Source organism: Gorilla gorilla, chromosome 21, assembly GCF_029281585.2.
Source record: "Gorilla gorilla gorilla isolate KB3781 chromosome 21, NHGRI_mGorGor1-v2.1_pri, whole genome shotgun sequence".
Classification (NCBI taxonomy): Eukaryota; Metazoa; Chordata; class Mammalia; order Primates; family Hominidae; genus Gorilla; species Gorilla gorilla.
Window position 1 is genome coordinate 47,640,309 of NC_073245.2, and position 21,414 is coordinate 47,661,722.

General features: G+C 48.4%; 1 protein-coding gene across 1 annotated transcript; it reads right to left on the bottom strand.

Moving 5' to 3' along the window:
• Nucleotides 1–1,075: 1,075 nt before the first annotated feature.
• Nucleotides 1,076–6,005, bottom strand: GDF5 (growth differentiation factor 5). Its single transcript, XM_055373393.2, has 2 exons — nt 4,994–6,005; nt 1,076–2,512 (listed from the first exon to the last, which is right to left on the bottom strand). Exons 1-2 carry the CDS (start codon nt 5,622–5,624, stop codon nt 1,638–1,640), a joined length of 1,506 nt encoding a protein of 501 aa, XP_055229368.2. The 5' UTR covers nt 5,625–6,005; the 3' UTR covers nt 1,076–1,637.
• Between the last annotated feature and the right edge of the window lie 15,409 nt (nt 6,006–21,414).

Here is a 21,414-nt window from a genome sequence, read left to right on the forward strand (position 1 = left end):
GCCTAGAGGGAAAGGGCACAAGGTCTGCCCATAGCTGGGTAGGAATCCCTACTGTTGAAACAGCTTTGGTGAGGAGCCCCAGGAATCAAAGACCCAGCTGGAGGGAGGTAGGGGAAATGTTGAAGCCCCCTGGGTGGGAAGTGGAGGCTTAGACTGCTCCTGGTTCTCCCTGTGTCTATTCTGCCAGGTAGAACTGGAGTCCTCAGCCCAAGGCACCCATATGCCTGTCTCCCCACCAGAGGGCTATGTTCCCCTCCCAAAAGTCTGTGCCCTGTGCCTCCCCAAAGATTCCAGCTGAGAAAAGGAAGTGAGCATTTACTCTGGGCCAAGCCCCAAGCAGGAAACATTGTCAGGGTGTGCCTGGCATTTGTCTGTCTGAGGTTAGTGGGGAGTTTATTTATCTGATGTATAATTATGTATTTATATAATGTGTAATATAAAGGCAGGGGACTCCGATTCTGTTTCTGGAGCTGGGGGCTGATGGGTGAGCAGTGAGGAGTAGTGAGGGTGTCAAGCTGGAGGGCAACAGGGCCACAGACATGGTCATGTGAGGAACAGTGGTCAGTGGCGAGAGGAGATGCCCCAACAGGGAGAAAGAGAGCCTTGGCAGTCCAGATTCTCCAGGGGAGAAATAAAGGACTCTTTCAATGGTGCCCAGGTAATTCTGTGAGTATGGGGGTAGCAGGGCAGGCAGATATTGGTAGATGATGTAGGAATGATTTTAGAAGAAACGAAATCCCCAATTTCCCTCCCTTTTAGGGATCTATTTTGGAGACAACAAACTTGACTAAGGAATCTCAAGAAGAAAATACAATTCTGCTGCCAGGCCCCAATGGAGCAAATAGAGCTCGGGACCCAGGGGCCTTTGGAAGGAACAGGAATGGGGTTAGAGGTGAGCACTGGCCCTGCTTAGCTGTACTCTCTGTCCCATTGTGCTTCAGTTTCCAGGAGTGGGGGTGGGGATAGGGCTCTGAAAACTGAGTTTATACATGAAGCAACCCACCTCCCTGCCCCGGGTCAGTAATTCTTCAAGGGGTCACTGGGTCCCCTGGAGTAAACAAGAAATTTGCCACAGTTTTAGGCACAGTTTTGCTTTTTATCTCATCAATATACATTTAAATCTAACAGTCTAACAGCCTCACACTCCTCAACTCTATCCAAGCCCTCTCCTTTTCTCTCCCACTCTTGCCCAGTCAGCTTCTCATCTGTCCCAGGGACAGGAAGTCACCAGGCACAAATGTGATTTGAGGAGGCAGTGGCACCTGTGGCTCTTCTGAGAGGTGCTTAGGAGAGTCCAGAGGCTGAGAAGGCCCAGGTGAGGAGAAATGGTGGGCTGAGTCTCATCGGAAAGCACTGTCTCCTGGGACTCAGTCCCATTCAGAGTCTGTCTCCCTGGACCTGTGCCTGCCACTGGTCACATCAGCAGACGGGCAGCAATCCTCAGCCAGGGGAACTTGTGGATAAAAGGGGGCCTTTAGCCCAAGTCACACTCAGAGAGCGAGCAAGCTTATTGGAATCCCCTTTCACGCAAGCTGTGTAGATGCTCCTGCCATAGCTTCCTGACCCCTCTGTGATTCCAGGAGTGCAGGAAGGGGCTCTTGGGATGTGCCACCCAGGAAGACAGAGGGCCAGTGCTGCTACCTGCAGCCACACGACTCCACGACCATGTCCTCATACTGCTTATACACCACGTTGTTGGCAGAGTCAATGAAGAGGATGCTGATGGGACTCAGCCGCGTGGGCACACAGCAGGTGGGTGGTGTGGACTCGGGGTCCATGGAGTTCATCAGGGTCTGGATGACTGCATGATTCGTGGGCTCCAGGTGGGAGCGCAATGGGAACTCGCACAGCCCCTCGCAGTGGAAAGCCTCGTACTCAAGGGGTGCGATGATCCAGTCGTCCCAGCCCATGTCCTTGAAGTTGACATGCAGTGCCTTCCGACTGCAGCGAGCCTTAAGGTTCTTGCTGGGTCGCTTGCCCTGGCGAGTGGCCAGTGGGGCCCGCCGTTTTCGCCGCTGGCTGAACAGGTACTCATACACGGTCTTATCGTCCTGGCCAGAGCGGGCCTTAATCTCATTAAAGAACAGGTCCCGTTTCTTGGTGCGGCCAAACACCAGGAACAGGGCCTTCTCGTGGACCTGCCGGGCGGCACGGTCGAAGCCCAGGCCACGGAGGTCCACGGCCCGGCCCCGTTCCCAGGCCTCCAGCTCCAGGCACAGCTGGGCCGAGTTCTTAAAGTTTCGGAAGAGCTTCCAGATGTCGAACACCTCCCAGCCAGATCCCTCCAGGCCTGGCACGGAGCGCACATCCAGCAAGGCGGCCGGCTGCCGGCCACTGGGGCAGCTGGACAGCTTCAGCTGGGCAGCCCGCCCGCCTCCGGGGGCCGCTGGCTTGGCCGTGTCCGAGGGCTTCTTCCGCAAGATCCGCAGCTCGGCCCCCAGCAGCCCATCCTTCTCCAGGGCACTAATGTCAAACACGTACCTCTGCTTCCTGACCACGGGACCTCGGTCATCTAGAGAGAACACCCAGAAGTCATTCCTTGCAACCTCACCAAGGGAGCCAGTCACTTCGAGGCTGCGGGGGAAGGCCCCAGCTCTCTCCCCGTCCAGAGAGCTTTCTTTCACCTCTGCCCCATTCTGACAGAAGCCAAGAGCCAAACCACTGAGAGCCTTTTTGAAAATGAGAGCACTTCCTACATAGCCGACCAAGTAGGGGTGTTCACCTGTAGATGTGGCTGGGGATGATTTGCGTGATTCTGGTGTTTGTGTCATGATATACGTGTTATCAGAGATTTATCAGCTTTGTAACTGCCTTCTACCTATCTCTCTCCCAGCCATGAGCTAACGTGATGTCTCATTTGTGAGATAGGTGGAGTGAGCATTAAAATTACTCCTGTTGACTGGGCACAGTGGCTCACACCTATAATCCCAGCACTTTGGGAGGCTGAGGTGGGTGGATTGCTTGAGCTCCGGAGTTCGAAACCAGCCTGCACAACATGGTGACACTCTGTCTCTACAAAAAATACAAAAATTAACCAGGCATGGTGGTGTGCACATGTAGTCCCAGCTACTCAGGAGGCTGAGGTGGGAGGATTGATTGACCCCAGGGAGGTCAAGGCTTCAGTGAGCCGTGAATTCGCTATTGCACTCCAGCCTGGGCAACAGAGAAAGACCCTGGCTAAAAAAAAAACAAAAAAAACAAAAAAAAACACGCTTTTCCAGAGGAGAATCCCAAGGTTCAGAGAAGTTAGATGACTTGCTCAAATTCTCAGCTGCTTCCACCATCCCTTAAAGGAGACCTTGGTGCTCTTGTTATGCAGATGAGGCACAGAGATGGGGAGTGACTTGACTAAGGTCACACAGCAAGTTAATGACAAAGCTGGTCCACACTGACCAATTTTCCTGGCTTCCCAGTGCAAGGATTTTGTTGCCTATGTGTCTTACTCTCCTGAGCATGTGCGTGTGTTACTGTTGTATGCATGTGTGTGATTGGGTTCATGTGTGAATATGAAAGAGTATACGTTAATGACGCATTATATGTATAAATGATTGGGCTTGTGCGACTATTTGAAGAGCACATATATATATGTATATGCATGATTGATCTTGTGTGTGTATGTAAGAAGGTGTGTGTGTACATGCATATGTGTGTGATTCGGCATGTGTGTGCGTGTGTGATTCAGCACGTGTGTGTGTGTCAGCATGCATGTACATGTGTGATTCAGCATGTGTGTATAAACATAAGGCTATGTATGTGTATGTGAGAAGCTCAGTAGTATCTCCGAATCAGCATGCCCTCCTTCCTAAATAGCAATTTGCCATTGGGGAGCTTTCATATAGTGCTCTAGAAGGTGACTAATTAGGCCTTTAAACTCCCCATCTCCCCCTCTCCAAGCTCCCTTAGTGCTGGGGGGCACACGGACTTATTTTATGAGCCCCCAAGGGGTCACAGCTTTCCCTGGCTGGGCAGGCAGCCAGACCACCTCCCCCACCTCAGCCAGACCTGCTGCCTCTGTGCCTCCCCCGCCCTCTGGCAGCCCCCTCCAGGCCAGCTCTAATGAGGAGCCTCTCCCACCCTCTGACCCCTCCCCCACCCTGCCAGCCTAGGACCAGAGCAAATGAGCTGCAGGCAACTTGAGCGACCAACAGCCCACCTCCCTCTTCACACTAGGAAGAAACTGAGGCCCTGAGAGGGGGAGGGACTTGCTTAGATCACACAGCAAGTGGAGAGGAAAAGCTGCAACAGTAACATTAGGTGGGCAGAGAGAGACAGAGGGGAGCAGGTAGTCTCTGGAGTTAATGAGGAGAATGAGGCATGTTCAGGACAGGACCTAAAGTTTTCATGTTGGAAGGGCTCTCAGAAACCACCCTGTCCAACCCCATATAGGTGTACAGATGGGAAAACGGAGACCCCAAGTGAGAAGGAGCTTTCCCAAGGTCATACTGCGAGTTAGGCCCTGGGTCTGCTCCCTCCCCATGTATCTGAACATCATTCCATGACTCCAAGATGCCCCATTTACTGTGTGCACCTCTCTTGCCTCCTCTATCCCCTTGCCTGAGGGCAAAGTTGCAGAAGCATGGGGACCTCAAGATTCATTTCTTTCTCTGCCGTCTGAGACCGCCTACAAACCTCTGGAGCTTGGAAAGTTCGGCCAGCCCAGCAGGTACAGATGCACAACTGAGTAATCAAGTCTCGGAATCTGGTCTCCAACTCTGCCACGAACTGGCAGGTCTTGTCTCCTCTCTAGGCTTTAGTACCCACTCTGCACCTTGCAGGCGTTGGACCTGGTGCTTCCTAGGTGCCCTCCAGCCCTGATGTGTGGGCAGCCTAGGATCTGCTATGTGTGAGATATGTGTCAGTGTCCCCAGACACCCACCCCGGGCCAGATGCACACAGTGTCTCCCACCAGGGCAGTGCCAGGGCTTTGAAAGCCCCTCCATTCATGCAGATGCCCCTCCCTCTGAGCCGTGCCCCTGCCACCCCGCCCCCTCACCTTGCCCTTTGTCAATAAAGCTGGTGATGGTGTTGGCCAGGCCAGCCTCCAACTTCACGCTGCTGTTGCCTCCCTTTCTGTCAGCATCGGACAGCGTCCTGTACAGCGAGAGCATGTACTCGTGGGGTGTGATGGGGGGTGGGCGAAACGGCTCCTTGGGCTCTCGTGGGGGCCCGGGCTCCCTGGCCTTCTTCAGCAGGAAGGAGCTGGGGACAGATCCTGCTTTTGGGGGTGCCTTGCCTCCGGGAAGCTGTCCTTTTGGGGTCACAGTCCGGGCTGTAGCCTGCCTTGTTTGGGGAGGGTGTCCTGGCTTGGGTTCAGGGCCGCCCGGTCTGGGGGGCAGCTTTTTGGGTTCATCCTTCCTGGGCTGTGTCAGGCCTCCTGTCTGCCCGGTGCCTCCCTTTGCCCTGGCATTGGCATTGGTGGCCCCCCCACCATAGCTGTGACCCCCTGGCCTGAAGACGTTCCGGGCCAGGGGGGGCCTCTCCTTGGCTTCTGCTTTGGCCAATCCTGGCCTGGTCCCCTGGGGTCTCTGGCCCAAGTCAGGGGCACCCAACACAGTGCAGATGAATTCCAGGTCCAGCCAAGCCAGGTACCAAAGAAAGAAAGTGAGGAGTTTGGGGAGTCTCATCCTCTGGCCAGCCGCTGAATGACACCAAAGAGAACAGCGGCAGCAGCGAAGGTGCCTCTGGTTTGGCAGGAAAAACCATGAAAGGAGTGGACTTTCAAAAGCAGCGGCAGCAGCAGTAGCAGCAGAAGGAAAGGCTTTCTCCTCAGTCTGAGACTCTTGAAGTCTGCCGGGTGTGTGTTTGTATCCAGTCCCATAGTGGAAATGCTCTCGTATCCAGACGTGCACCGTCTCCAGTCAGCAGCTGAAAATAACCCGTTCTTGAAAGGAGAAAGCCGACCGCCCCCTTTCTCCTGCACAACTGACTGAGGGCTTGAAGGAGGCTTGTATAAGGCTGAGGGATTTTTCCAAGAAGGAAGAATGGCGTAATGCTGCCTGTGTGCTCCAGTTTTTTTTTCCCCCTAGTTTTGAATCCTTTCCAGTGAAAATACTTCACACACACACACACACACACACACACACACACACTCACAGGCCTGCAGGTGCTCAGAAAAATCTTTTACAAACCTGAACTCAGGAATTGGAAACGGAATTCCAACCCAAACCAATTTAATTACTCTCTGATGTCATGCTGTCTAAACTCATTTAAGTGCGATATATTTATGTGAAAAAAAATCACCGCTGCCCTTTCGAGGCCATGGCTCACGGGGGCTCCTGGCACAGAGCCCCGCAGCAGGACTCTAGGCTTAGGGGGCCTCCCCCTCCACAGGGCAGACTCAGGGGTCTTCACCTCCACCTCATGGAGCAGCCCACCCCACTTTCCCGAGGAGAGATGCTGAAGAATGAGCTCAAAGATCTTAAGCCCCAGAAGCATGGGGAGTGTGGGTTTGTAGTTAAGTCCTTAGAGTGTTTTTAAAGCAGTTTCAACTCCTGCATCTAGTCTGGGACCTGATTTGTTATGCGTGTGTGTGTGTGTGTGTGTGTGTGTTTATGTGTGTCTGTGTGTGTGTGTGCCTGTGTGTGTGTATGGGGAGTAGGGACAGCACAGATGGCAGCATTTACCCACATTTTCTTTTATTTTAATAAACTTGTGGTGACCCAGAGACTGAAAAATATCATTGCCCACTACACCCCCTCCCTACCCCCAAATGCCATTGACTGAGTGCATATTCTTCAGGCTTGGGGGCACTGCCGCCCTTAAGTTCACTCCTTGGATGGCGGCAGGTCCAGGGTGTACCCCACCACCACCCCGGCAGAGACGTCCTCTGAGTTTTCTTAGAAAAGACTGGCTGAGTCTGGGGCAGCAGCGGCCCCTACAGGAGGCTGGAAAAGCCATTTCCCACATGACGCTTTTTTTTTTGAGACGGAGTCTCGCTCTGTCGAGTGCAGTGGCATGATCTCAGCTCACTGCAACCTCTGGCTCCCAGGTTCACGCCATTCCCCTGCCTCAGCCTCCCCAGTAGCTGGGACTACAGGCCCCTGCCACCACACCTGGCTGATTTTTTATGTTTGTAGTAGAGATGGGGTTTCACCATGTTAGCCAGGATGGTCTCGATCTCCTGACCTCGTGATCCGCCCGCCTCGGCCTCCCAAAGTGCTGGGATTACAGGCGTGAGCCACCGCGCCCAGCACAATTTCCCACATGATGTTTTTTCTGGTAGCTCTGGAAGGTCTGAATTCCAGCTGAACTCAAGGGTTTCTTAAAGTGCCTCATTGAAGTATGGAAGATCCCTTCCTCTGGGGAACCTTCGCCGTAAAGCCCCTGGGCAACTTAACACAGGGTCAGCGGGGAAAGCTGTTCGCTTCACCTGAAATATCCTCCTCTCTCTCTCCCACAACTGGAGGAAGCACTCCACATCCTGAGAAGTTTAGCTGAAAATTTACCTCCTTCGGGAAGCCTTTCCTCGTCCCCAGACAGAGCCAATTACCCCTTCTGTACATTTCTCTACAACACTTGTCACACTGTAAGAAGGATGGCGGGGGAGAAGCAATAGTCAGATAGGCTTCCTTCTTTTTTTTTTTGTTTTTTTTTTTTTTTGAGACAGAGTCTCACTCTGTCACCTAGGCTGAAGTGCAGTGGTGCGATCTTGGCTCACTGTAACCTCCACCTCCTGGGTTCAAACGATTCTCCTGCCTCAGCCTCTCGAGTAGCTGGGACTACAGGTGCACACCACCATGCCTATCTATTTTTTGTATTTTTAGTAGAGACGGAGTTTCACCATGTTGGCCAGTCTGATCTCGAACTCCTGACCTCAAGTGATCGACCCACCTTGGCCTCTCAAAGTGCTGGGATTGCAGGCATCTCTACCAAAAATACAAAAAATTAGCCGGGTGTGGAGGCAAAGGTTGCCGTGAGCTGAGATCGCACCACTGCACTCCAGCCTAGGTGACAGAGCTAGAGTCTGTCACACACACACAAAATAAGTAAATAAATAAATAATATTAATAAAATAAAAAAATTAAAAACAGACTTGTTCCCACTGAACCAGTCCTCTCTGGCATCCCTCCCTTCACTCCCTCCTCACCACCTCCATCACTGCCCTGTCCTCCTCATTGCTTACCTCGCTATGATTCTCCCCTATAACTGGCTTCTAGGCCTCCAGGCTGTCTCTGGTTCAACCCTCTACTAAAAGCTACCCATCAAACAAGTGCCAACCCATGTGCCACCTCCTCCATGAAGCCTCCTTGCATCCTCCAGAAAATGCACACTCCCCCTGAGCTGCCATCACACATTTTCTGTGCTCTTTTACATTTTTTGGCAGCTGAAAGTTTATTCAGTCTCTGCCTCTGCCCCCTATCCCAACACAGTTTGTTTCTTCCACTCTGTATTTTGTCATATTTTAAAATCATAACTTAATTCCTTATAACTATAATAATTTCTTTACATACCTGTCTCTCCCATTAGATTATGACTAGACTGTGCCATATTTATCTCTGAATTATACCCAGTGCTTGGCACAGGGCCCAGCACACGGCAGCTCTCAGTACGTGTTATATGAATAAATTAATCTCTAACTGTCCCTTATTTACAAAAATCATCATTTTCTACTTTGAGGTGTAGTTATTTGTGGACATAACCTGCCTTTCCCATTAGACTCTAAGTTCCTTGAAGGGAAGAATTGTCTTGCCACTTCTTAAGCATTTTGTAAACTCAGAGAGTGAATAAATGAATGAGTTGAACAACCACAATGTCTCTGTACGTGGCTTGATAAAGAGCAAGGATTCTGGAGACAAACAGACCTGGTTTTGAAGCTTGGTTCTGCTATTTATGTATTGTGTGATCTTGGGAAGCCTCTAAACCTCTCTGAAACTCTAAACAGTGATAACGATAGTGCTTACCTCACAGGACTCTTGTTGGAGATTCAATGAAGTAAATTGCGGCCAGGCGCAGTGGCTCACGCCTGTAATCCCAGCACTTTGGGAGGCCGAGGCAGGTGGATCACGAGGTCAGGAGATCAAGACCATCCTGGCTAACACGGTGAAACCCTGTCTCTACTAAATAAATAAATAAATAAATAAATAAAATTAAATTGCATAAAGTGATCAACTATTAATGGCAATTGTTAATGATAGCTTTTTTTTTTTTTTTTAGATGGAGTCTCACTCTGTCACCCAGGCTGGAGTACAGTGGCATGATCTTGGCTCACTGCAACCTCCACCTCCCGGGTTCAAGTGATTCTCCTGCCTCAGCCTCCCAAGTAGCTGGGACTACAGGTGCGTGCCACCACACCCGGCTAATTTTTGTATTTTTAGTAGAGATGGGGTTTCACTGTGGTAGCCAGGATGGTCTCGATCTCCTGACCTTGTGATCTGCCTGCCTCGGCCTCCCAAAGTCCTGGGATTACAGGCGTAAGCCACCATACCCGGCCAATAATAGCTTTTTTTTTTTAAGCACTTATTCCAGTCAACTAGACTCTGGGTTTTGTACTCCATTGCATTTATTTGTCTTCATGACAATGCTATGAAGGTAGTGGTTTTCACTGTTGTTTTTTGAGACAGGGTCTTACCTGTTGCCCAGGTTGGAGTGCAATGGCGTGATCATGGGGCTCAGGTGATCCTCCCACCTCAGCCTCCCAAGTAGCTAGGACTACAGGTGCACACCACGATGCCCAGATAATTTTTGTATTCTTTGTAGAGGCAGGGTCTCGCCATGTTGCCCAGGCTGGTCTCAAATTTCTGGGCTCAAGTGATCTGCCCGCCTTGGCTTCCCAAAGTGCTGGGATTACAGGTGTGAATCACCACACGTGGCCGAAAGTAACTTTTTTTATTTTTTTGAGATGGAGCCTCGCTCTGTCACCCAGGCGGGAGTGCAGTGGCGCGATCTCAGCTCACTGCAACCCCTGCCTCCCGGGTTCAAGGGGTTTTCCTGCTTCAGCCTCCTGAGTAGCTGGGATTACAGATGTGTACCACCACGCCCAGCTAATTTTTGTATTTTTAGTAGAGATGGGGTTTCACCGTGTTGGCCAGGCTGGTCCCAACTCCTGACCTCAGGTGATCCACAAAAAAGCATTTTGTAAGCTCAGAGAGTGAATAAATGAACGAGTTGAACAACCACAATGTCTCTGTATGTGGCTTGGCCTCCCCTAGTGCTGGGATTACAGGCATGAGCCGCCGTGCCCAGCCCGAAGGTAACTCTTGATACCTGTCTTTTTTTTTTTTTTTTTTTTTTTTCTGAGACAGAGTCTTGCTCTGTCACTTAGGCTAGAGTGAAGAGTGCAGTGGCTCAGTCTCAGCTCATTACAACCTCTGCCTCCCGGGTTTAAGTGACTCTCCTGCCTCAGCCTCCCAAGTAGCTGGGACTACCGATGCGCACCAAGACGCCCGGCTAATTTTCTGTATTTTTGTGGAGACGGGGGTTTCACCATGTTGGCCAGGCTGGTCTCGAACTCCTGACCTCAAGTGATCTGCCCACCTCGGCCTCCCAAAGTGCTAGGATTACAGGCATGAGCCACCATGCCTGGCCCAATACTCTCATTTTAAAGATAAATAAATTTAGGTTCAGAAAGGTTAAATTATTTTTTAAATCTAATTTTGGCTTCAACACATTTAATACCAAAAAAGCCTAATCTGGCCCCTAGAAACACTAGAAGTCATAGGGCACTGGGGAAAGTTACAGTATTCCTTTCAGTCAACGTCTAACCCAGTGGGCTGGGACTTTGGGGACATGGAGGAGTCTCGAGGCCAGGGCTATTGTTTGAGGACCAGGGAACTCCCAGAAATGGGCTGGGAGCAGGGAAAGGGGACTCTGAGCTTGGTTAGAAGGTCCTCTCCAGAGAGGAGCCCAGGGTTCCTGCCTGGCTCTCACTATAAAGGTGACTAATCACTTTGGTTCCCTCTGGTAATTGCAACCAGATGCTGCCGCTGGCAGTGCTTCAGTCCCGACATGTTTAATTACTGGGACACAGCGTCCCTGGGTCCCCCGTGTCCCCCAACCTCCCCCTCTCCTGTCAGCAATATTAATGTCAAACTTGAGGTAGAGGATGGGAGCCTTGGGAAGCCACTGACATGGAAGTAATCTCTGCAGCCCCTTCTGCCATGTAGAGCCTTTTGCTTTTATGTTTCCCCATCCCTTGTCTCATTGCTGTTCCATAAACCATCCTTATAAAGTCAGTAGGCCAGATTATTATTATTATTATTATTATTATTATTATTATTATTATTTTTGGAGACAGAGTCTAGTTCTGTTGCCCAGGCTGGAGTGCAATGGCATGATGTCGGCTCACTACAACCTCTGCCTCCCAGGTTCGAGTGATTCTCCTGTCTCAGCCTCCCAAGTAGCTGGGACTACAGGCATGCGCCACCACCCCTGGCTAATTTTTGTATTTTTAGTAGAGACAGGGTTTCACCATGCTGGCCAGGCTGGTCTTGAACTCCTGACCTCAAATGATCCGCCCACCTCAGCCTCCCAAAGTGCTGGGATTACAGGCATGAGCCACTGTGCCCGGCCGGCCAGATTATTATTATCCCTTTTTTATTGTGTCTCCAGATGAGTAAACAGTGAACTGAGTGATAATAATAATAATCCCTTTTTCAAGCACTTGTCAATTTTCAAAATGGCTTCCCATTCATGATGCTATCCGAACCTCCCGAGATCTCTCCGGGAGTCAGTCCTGCACAGCACAGCAGCTGAGAGAACAGGCGCTGGGACCAGACAATGCAGTGTTCCAGTTCTGCCATTTGCCAATTGGGTGATGTTGGGTATTCATTTCTTTATCTACTTAACTATTCAGCAAACATTTATTGGGTGCCTACCATGGGATGCGCCCCAGGTCGAGTTCTGGGTATCTAGCCATGGACAAGACAAACCAAGTGTTTTGTCTGAAATTTCTCTTATGCGTTTGTTTGTCTCTTCTCACATTCTGGTGGAAGAGACAGACAAACAAACACGTAAGAGAATGCTAAGTGCTGTGAAGAAAAATTAAGCAGGGTCAAAGAGGTGTCTATTTTAGAAAGGAATGCCCTTTGAGGGGGTGATGTTTGGGCAGAGACCCAGATGTAGTGAGAAAATGAGACATACTGAAGTCTGGAGGACAAGCATTCCAGGTGGAGGGAACAGCAGTTGCAAAGGCCCTGAGGCGGGAATGCACTCGGTACATCTGAGGTAAGGAGGAGCTGGTGTGGCTGAAGCAGAGTGAGCGAAGGGGGCAGTGACAGGAGGTGAGGTCAGATCATGCCAGAACCACATCTTGTATGGCCTTATAAGCCCTGGAAAGGGAGCTGGATTTTCTTTTCTTTTTCTTTTTTTTTTTTTTGAGACAAGAGTCTTGCTCTGTTGCCCATGCTGGAGTGCAATGGTGCGATCTCAGCTCACTGCAACTTCCACCTTCTGGTTTCAAGCGATTCTCTTGCCTCAGCCTCCCAAATAGCGGGATTACAGGTGCCCGTCACCATGCTCGGCTAATTTTTGTATTTTTAGTAGAGACAGGGTTTCACCATGTTGGCCAGGCTGGTCTCGAACTCCTGACCTCATGATCTGCCCACCTCGGCCTCCCAAAGTGCTGGGATTACAGGCATGGGCCACTGCGCCCCGCCTAATTTTTGTATTTTTAGTAGGGGTGGGGTTTCACCATATTGGTCAGGCTGGGCTGGTCTCAAACTCCTGACTTCAGGTGATCCACCCGCCTCAGCCTCCCAAAGTGCTGGGATTACAGGTGTGAGCCACCGTCCTGGCCTGGATTTTACTTTTAGTGCACTGGGAACCCAATGGGATGTTTTAAGCAGTAGAGTAGTGAAATAATGATTAAGAGCTAAGTCACTCACCTTCAAATCCTGGCTCCCCCCATTTATCAGCTATGTAATCTCAAGCAAATTATTTCATCTCTCCCTGCCTCAGTTTCCTCATGTATAAAATGGGAATAATGACGATATACCTAGCTGGGCAAACCAGTAAAAACATACTTGGCTCACACCTATAATCTCAGCACTTTGGGAGTCTGAGATGGGAGGACTGCTTGAGCCCAGTAGTTCCAGACCAGCCTGGGCAACATAGCAAGACCTGTCTCTATAAAAATAAAAAAACTGGCCAGGTGCAGTGGCTCACGCCTGTAATCCTAGCACTTTGGGAGGCGGAGGCGGGGCAGATCACGAATTCAGAAGTTCGAGACCAGCCTGGCCAACATAGTGAAACTCTGATTCTACTAAAAATACAAAAATTAGCTGGGCATGGTGGTGGGCACCTGTAATCCTAGCTACTCGGGAGGCTGAGGCAGGAAAATCATTTGAACCCGGGAAGCGGAGGTTGCAGTGAGCTGAGATTGCACCATTGCACTCCAGTCTGGGCGACGGGGTAAGACTCCATCTCAAAAAACAAAAAAATAAAAAAATAGGCTGGGCATGGTGGCTCATGCCTGTAATCCCAGCAGTTTGGGAGGCTGAGGCGGGCAGATCACCTGAGGTTGTGAGTTCGAGACCAGCCTGACCAACACGGAGAAACCCCCATCTCTACTAAAAATACAAAATTAGCCGGGTGTGGTGGTACATGCCTGTAATCCCACTACTCGGGAGGCTGAGGCAGGAGAATTGCTTGAACCCAGGAGGTGGAGGTTGCAGTGAGCTGAGATCCAGCCACTGCACTCCAGCCTGGGCAACAAGAGCGAAACTCCGTCTCAAAAACAACAACAACAATAAACTTGTATCACAGAGCGGTTATAAGAATTAATGTGTTTATATATGTAAAGCACCTTTCAATGACCAAAATACAGTATGTGCTTCATAAATTATAATTTTATTTATTGCTTTTTTTTTTTTTTTTTTTTTGAGACAGGGTCTCACTCTGTCACCCAGGCAGGAGTGCAGTGGTGCGATCTCGGCTCACCGCAGCCTCGAACTCCTGAGCTCAAGTGATCCTCCCTTCTCAGCCTCCTGAGTAGTTGGGACTACAGGTGCAAGCCACTGCACCTGGCTAATCATAAATTACAGTTTTTTGTTTTTTTAAAAAAGATTCCGCTGTTAATATTGTCCTTGTTTCATAAATGAGGAAATTAAGTCTCTGAGTAGTTAAGTGATCGGCACAAGTTCACATAGCTAAAGACGACCGAGCTAGAATTCAACCCAAGCCCCTAATTCTGAATCCAGTGCCCTTCCCACGTAAACAGAGGACTGACCACCCTACAGGTTAGGACCTGGCAGGGAGGAAAGCCCAGAGTCCCTTCCCTTTTCATCTGTGCTCCTTCTAATCTGTGGGGCCTGCCTGTCCCAACCCCTGAGAACCCCAGCAAGAGCAGAGCCGCCTCTGCCTACACTCATCCGCGCCGCAAACCTGGTTTCTTTTCTTTTTTATTATTATTACACTTTAAGTTCTAGGGTACATGTGCACAACGTGCAGGTTTGTTACATATTTTTTTTTAATTTTTTAATTATACTTTAAGTTCTAGGGTACATGTGCACAATGTGCAGGTTTGTTACATATGTATACGTGTGCCATGTTGGTATGCTGCACCCATTAACCCGTCATTTACATTAGGTATATCTCCTAATGCTACCCCTCCCCCCTCCCCCCACCTCACAACAGGCCCCGGTGTGTGATGTTCCCCTTCCTGTGTCCAAGTGTTCTTATTGTTCAATTCCCGCGTGTTCTCACTCATAGGTGGGAATTTAACAATGAAAACCTGGTTTCTTTTCTAAACTCCGCAGCAGTGGCCACTGCTCAGGACGCGCTCTCAAGGGCTCCCCCTGCTGGTCTACTCGGGAGCTGCACCTTGCTAGAGTTGAGTGTCTCTGGGCCTTCTGTCCATAAGTCAATCAAATTCCTTCCCTGGACTGCAAATACCTGTACTACAATCTGAAGTTGGAAATTGTATGTGAGTGTTGCGTGTGTCTGTCTGTTGTGGGTAGAGGGCTGTGAATAAAATAACCACATGTTTTACATATTTATTCTAGAAAATATTTTTATTTTTAAAATAATTCTAAAACTTTTAAAAAGTCATACATATTAGGAAGAAAAGTAATATGAATTCATGATTTTAAAAATTCAAACAGTAGAAAAGAATGCAAAAGAAAACATCTTCCTCCCACCCCAGACCCTGGGTCCTTCAGTCCTCCCCAGAAGCAACAACTCTGATCAGTCTCTTAGATGACTTTCCACACAATATAGTAATATCGGCTTTTTAAAAACTTTATTAGGCAGGGCACGGTGGCTCATGCCTGTAATCCCAGCACTTTGGGAGGCTGAGGCGGGAATACTGCCTGAGCCCAGGAGTTGGAGATCAGTCTGAGCAACATGGCACGAGCCCGTCTCTATAAAATAAAAAAAAAAATTTAAACACCTTTTTATCGATGCATGATATTCATACCAAATATATTTGATTATAAAATTAAATCATGTTCATTGTAAAAATATTCAAATAATACCAAAGTTTATAAAGTTAAAAGAGAAAGTTCCCCTCTCCCCTCACACCCCAATCTCTCTAATCACAGGAAACCTCTCTAATCACTGGAAACCTTGTCGTCCTTGAGCTCAGAAATCTTAGATCCTTGCTGGACTCCTCCACTCCTCCTTCCCTCCATCTAATTCTAATTCCCACTTTGTGTATAAGAACCCTAGCTGGTAAGTACTATTATCTCCATATCGCAGCTGAGGAATTTGAGGCTCAGAAAGGGAAAGAGGGTTGCTCAAGAACATAAGGCAAGCTGGACGCTGGACGCGGTGGTGCACATCTGTAGTCCCGGCTACGGGACTTTTCGTTTTTTTCAAAAAAAAAAAAAAAAAAAAAAAAAATATATATATATATATATATAGTTAAGGGCCCCCCCGACTTTTTTTTTTTTTTTTTTTTTTGTCTCACTCTGTCACCCAGGCTGGAGTGCAGTGGAGCAATCTTGGCTCACTGTAACCTCCTCCTCACAGGTTCAAGCGATTCTTGTGCCTCAGCCTTCCGAGCAGCTGGGATCACAGGTGCGCGACACCAGGCCCGGCTAATTTGTGTATTTTTAGTAGAGACAGGGTTTCGCCATGTTGGCCAGGCTGGTCTCAAACTTCTGGCTTCAAGCGATCCACTTGCCTCCACTTCCCAAAGTGCTGGGATTACAGGCATGAGCCATCACGCCTGACCAAGGGCCCATTTTTGAGGAAGGAGAGGACCTGGTCCTGTGGGAACTGTGACTGGACATCCTTTATTGCCCAAGCCCTGAGTGATAGTGAAAAGATGTCATCCACTTCAAGAATCTCAAGCTTGGGTACGCTGGTCACTTCGAGCCTGACTTAGTCAGTGAGAGGGGGCTAGGACTGGAATAAGAACTGCCTACTGAGGCGGGGTCAGGACCAGGGAGAAAATATCCAGCTGACAAAGGGAATCCAACTAGGGAGATTGACACAATTCAACCAAATGGTGGCATCAGCAAGAGGAGTGTCCGGCATTCCTAACACATCCCATGCTCTAGCATGTTGCTGTGCCTTTGCACATGCTGCTTGGAATCCCCGCCACCACCCCACCCCTGCCACTTTGCTTAGCATTTTTTTTTGAGATGGGGTCTTGCTATGCTGCCCAGACTGGTCTCAAACTCCTAAGCTCAAGAGGTTCTTCTGACTCAGCCTCTTGAGTGGGTGGGACTACAGCCACATGCCACCATGCCTGGCTTGTCTGCTTAGCATTTTTTTTTTTTTTGAGACAGGGTCTTGCTGTGTTGCCCAGGTTGGAGTGCAGTGGCTTGAACACAGCTCACTGCAGCCTCGACCTCCTGGGCTCAAGCGATCCTTCCTACCTCAGCCTCCAGAATAGTTGGGACTACAGTAGTGCACCACCACACCTGGCTAATTTTAGCGTTTTTATCCTTCACAAACAAGTCATAGTGTCCTGATGCTGTGTAGCCAGCTGCTCCCTCTTTATAGAATTTACTACACTGTGTGTGTGTGAACTATTTCTTTACTTGCTTGCCTGCCATGTGAGTTTGTGAACAGAGGCTCTGGACAGAGTTCATTTATTATTGTTCTTTGGGTCCCTCCCAGTGTATAACTCAACTTTTGGCACACAGTAGGTGCTCAATCAATATTTTAAAAATAATGAATGAATGGAACTTCAGCGCAGCAGCTCAAGCCTATAATCCCAGCACTTCGGGAGGCTAAGTAGGAACATTGCTTGATGCCAGGAGTTCAAGACCAACCTGGACAACACAGTGAGTCCCCATCTCTACAAAAAAATTTTTAAACAAATTAGCCAGGACTGGTGGCACAGGCCTATAGTCTTAGCTACTCGGGAGGCTGAGCCAGGAGGATCGCTTGAGCCCAGGAGGTTCAAGCTGCAGTGAGCTATGATCAAACCACTGCACTCCAACCTGAGTGAAAGAGCAAAACCCTGTCTCTTAAAAAAAAAAAAAAAAAAAGAGAGAGAGAGAATGGGCCGGGCATGGCGGCTCACGTCTGTAATCCCAGCACTTTGGGAAGCCGAGGTGGGCGGATCACTTGAGGTCAGGAATTCAAGACCAGCCTCGCTAACATGGTGAAACCCCATCTCTACTGAAAAAAAAAAAAAAAAAAAAGCTGGGTGTGGTGGTGGCGGGCGCCTGTAATCCCAGCTTCTCAGGAGGCTGAGGCACAAGGATCACTTGAACCCAGGAGGCGGAGGTTGCAATGAGCCAAGATCGTGCCACTGCACTCCAGCCTGGGCTACAAAGTGAGACTCCGTAAAAAAAAAAAAGAATGGACTCAGATGAACAGCAGCAAGAGACTATCGTTTTGGTGCTCCAGACTGTTACCTTGCAGTGAAAAAGAAAGAGGAAAATGGTTGACTTTTTTTCCCTCTATTTTTCCCCCTCTGTCATCCTCAGCTCACTTCAGTCACTCAACATGTCTCCATGTTAACATGGAGAGGAAGATGGGGGTGGGAAAAGTCTTCTTTGAACTAGTGTAATAGCTGGCTTAGTGCTTTCTGGGCCTCACAGATGTTTATAGCCATCTCTATCCATCATCAAAGCATCATGGGGTGCTTTTATACACTCTTCAGGGGTTCCCTACTGGCCCCTCTCCTGCAGTTCCCTTAGCAAAGGCATCTATTAATGGCCATTTGTCTAGCTTCTTGTTCCTGGGGTCCCTTTATACCTCCAGGAAGCCCTACTGAACAGGACCTAATAGTCAGCAGGCTTGTCTCTTCTTGCTAGAGTTCACAGGCAGGAAGCATATCCTGGTCACGATACTCCCTAACTGCAATGGTATGGATTCTGCATCTCAGATTCTCATGGAAGCACCCTCTCCCAGTCACTTGGTTTGAGTGGTTAAAAGTAATGTCCTCTTAATCTTCCCCAAGGAGGAATGGGGACTCATAGCCAGAAATATCTCCACACAAATTATCTATCCTCCACCTGCAGACCCCTTCATATTGGGATAAGGGATTTAGGAACTTTCAAACAGATTTTAGGCTAACAGAAAAATATATATAGATATCTCTATATATATATAGATATATAGATATAGATATAGATATACACAAATATATATGTACAGTGATTTAGCACCTCATTTTGAAATTTCACATATATATATATATATATATATATATATATATATATATATATATATTTTAATTCAGTTAGTCCAGACAGCCTCTTGGCATGGGCTAGGAGGAATATGTATAAATAATGAGCAAGGCTGGGTGTAGGAAAGATCCATATTATAGCCCTCAGAGAGGGTTTGAGTACAAGGCATATTTCTAGAGATGGAATTTAGGATATAAAGGAAGAAACCGTTCCCCTCACCTGGCAGGGACCAGGGTTGATTTTCTTTCAACTCATCCATTGTCTTTCCCTCCAATCCAGCCTCCTTTGAGAACTCCCCAGTCTGGTTCATCAGACAGGTCTGAACATGATCAGACTTGAATTGTCTGGTTTAAGTCTTTATAGGACTCTTGGGCCCCAAGCCAGGTGATAGGTAGGAACACCTGTTTGTACGTCTCAAATGCTCCACGCAGTTTGCAGAATGCGTTTTTTTTTTTTTTCTGTTTTTTTTTTTCTTTTTTTTCTTTTTTTTTCGAGACAGGGTCTTACTCCTGTCACCCAGGCTGGAGTGCAGTAGGGCCATCACGGCTCATTGCAGCCTCGACCTCCTGGGCTCAAGCAATCCTCTCACCTCATTTTTTTATTTTTTTGTAGAGACAAGGTCTAACTATGTTGCCCAGGCTGGTCTCCAACTCCTGGGCCCAAGTGATCCACCTGTCTTGGCCTTCTAAAGTGCTGGGGTTACAGGCGTGAGCCACTGCACCCAGCCATCTGCAGGTTGTGTAAGACTAATGTGGTGTACTCTTATGCCTACAGAACCACTAGGGCAGGGGTTTCTAATCCCCCAGGCCATGGACTACTATCAGTCTGTGACCTGTTAGGACCCTGGCAGCACAGTAGGTGTTGAGCAGATAAGCGAGCATTACCACCTGAGCTCCACCTCCTGTCAGTTCAGCAGCAGCATTAGATTCTCATAAGAGGCAAATCTTATTGAGACCTGTGCATGCAAGGGATCTAGGTTACACACTCATGAGAATCTAATGCCTGATGATCTGAGGTGGAAGTCTCATCTCAAAACCATTCCCACCCACCCCTGCCCGTCCCTGTTTCACACACCAGCTAATTCCACTTTGGGCTTTGGCTCAGATAATATCCAGTTGTACTACATTATTATGTTTTAATACAATTTCCAACTTGTCCTTACTACATTGTATTATTATTCAATACTAGAACATAATCAATGCTCAATAAATGTCCACTGGGTAAATGAATAAATAAGGGAATGAATCCCCCTTTACAAACATCAAAGATTACTATTTGGTTTGGTATATCTTGGTAGTCTGAAACCTGTTTACTCCTCATAGTCTTTTTCTTTGAGATGAACTTTCGCTCTTGTTGCCCAGGCTAGAGCGCAATGGTGCAATCTCGGCTCACCGCAACCTCCGCCTCCTGGGTTCAAGTGATTCTCCTGCCTCAGCCTCCCGAGTAGCTGGGATTACAGGCATGTGCCACCACGCCTAGCTAATTTTGTATTTTTAGTAGAGATGGGGTTTCTCCCTGTTGGTCAGGATGGTATCGAACTCCCGACCTCAGGTGATCCGCCCACCTCAGCCTCCCAAAGTGCTGGGATTACAGGCGTGAGCCACCACACCTGGCCGACTCCTCATAGTCTTAAAAAATATTGTCTAGTTTGCTAATGGATGTTATGTCATTAAACTTTGTAACACTAGGGCTGACTTGATTCATTCATTCAATGGATACTTACTTGATACCTACCATGTGTGTAAGACTGTGCTAAATCCCAGGAATAAGTCTCCTATCCACACAAAGCTTAAATTTTGGAGGGAATGTTAATAGGAAAACAAAATAATAAATGGAAAGTGCTATGAAAGAAACAGAAGACGGCCGGGTGCGGTGGCGCACGCCTGTAATGCCAGCATTTTGGGAGGCTGAGGTGGGCAGATCACGAGGTCAGGAGATCAAGACCATCCTGGCTAAGACGGTGAAACCCCGTCTCTACTAAAAATACAAAAAAATTAGCCGGGCATGGTGGCAGGCACCTGTGGTCCCAGCTACTGGGGAGGCTGAAGCAGAAGAATGGCGTGAACCCGGTAGGTGGAGCTTGCAGTGAGCCGAGATTGCGCCGCTGCACTCCAGCCTGGGCGACAAAGCAAGACTCCGTCTCAAAAAGAAAAAAAGAAAAAAGAAAAAAGAAAAGAAACAGAAGACTATCCTAGAAAGTATAGGGTATTACTTCAGATAGCATGGTCAGGGAAGACCTAGTTGAGGAAGTATCATTTAAGCTGGGACCTGAAGGACAGGAAGGTACCAGCTAGGCCAAGAGCTGGGGGGAAAGTGGTCTAGATAGCTGGCATAGTGTATGCAAACGCCCTGAGGCAGAAAAGAGCTTGATGTGCATAATATTTAGATTGTTTCATTTGTATTTCAAATATTGTTGCAGTGAACATTCAAGCACAATGCCTGTTGTGGGATTATTTCCCTAGGATGGAATCCCACACCACTGCTTCTTTGCATCGTTTTCTCTGTCTAGTGCCTGGAGATGTTCCTTTTCCCCTCTCTAGACAGTTTGCCTTTCAGAATCCGTGTCCTTCCTTCCCCTTTTACTCTCCACTTTCTCTATTTCTCAAATTAGCTATTAAGATCTTTTTTGTGTTCTTACAGGAGAAAGATAAAATATAGCTTTTAAGCGTTCCTTTCTCAGGTTACCTTTGGCTGTGGATTAACCTGAAGCCTTGCTGTTTCACTCGAGCTATCCACTCATTCACCCATTCACTCAGCACTTATTGAGCACCTATTTTGTACCAGGCCTTTTGCTGAGCGCTATAGTCAGATGACCAAATTACAGTCTCTACGCTCAAGCTCACAATCTCATGCAGCGCTTCCTAAAACGTGTTCCCAATGTATCAGA

Coding starts and splice junctions, on each gene's coding strand:
- GDF5 (XM_055373393.2), bottom strand. CDS start 5,624: ATGAGACTCCCCAAACTCCTCACTTTCTTTCTTTGGTACCTGGCTTGG. Junction 2,513..4,993: donor CTTTATTGACAAAGGGCAAG/GTGAGGGGGCGG, acceptor TGTTCTCTCTAG/ATGACCGAGGTCCCGTGGTC.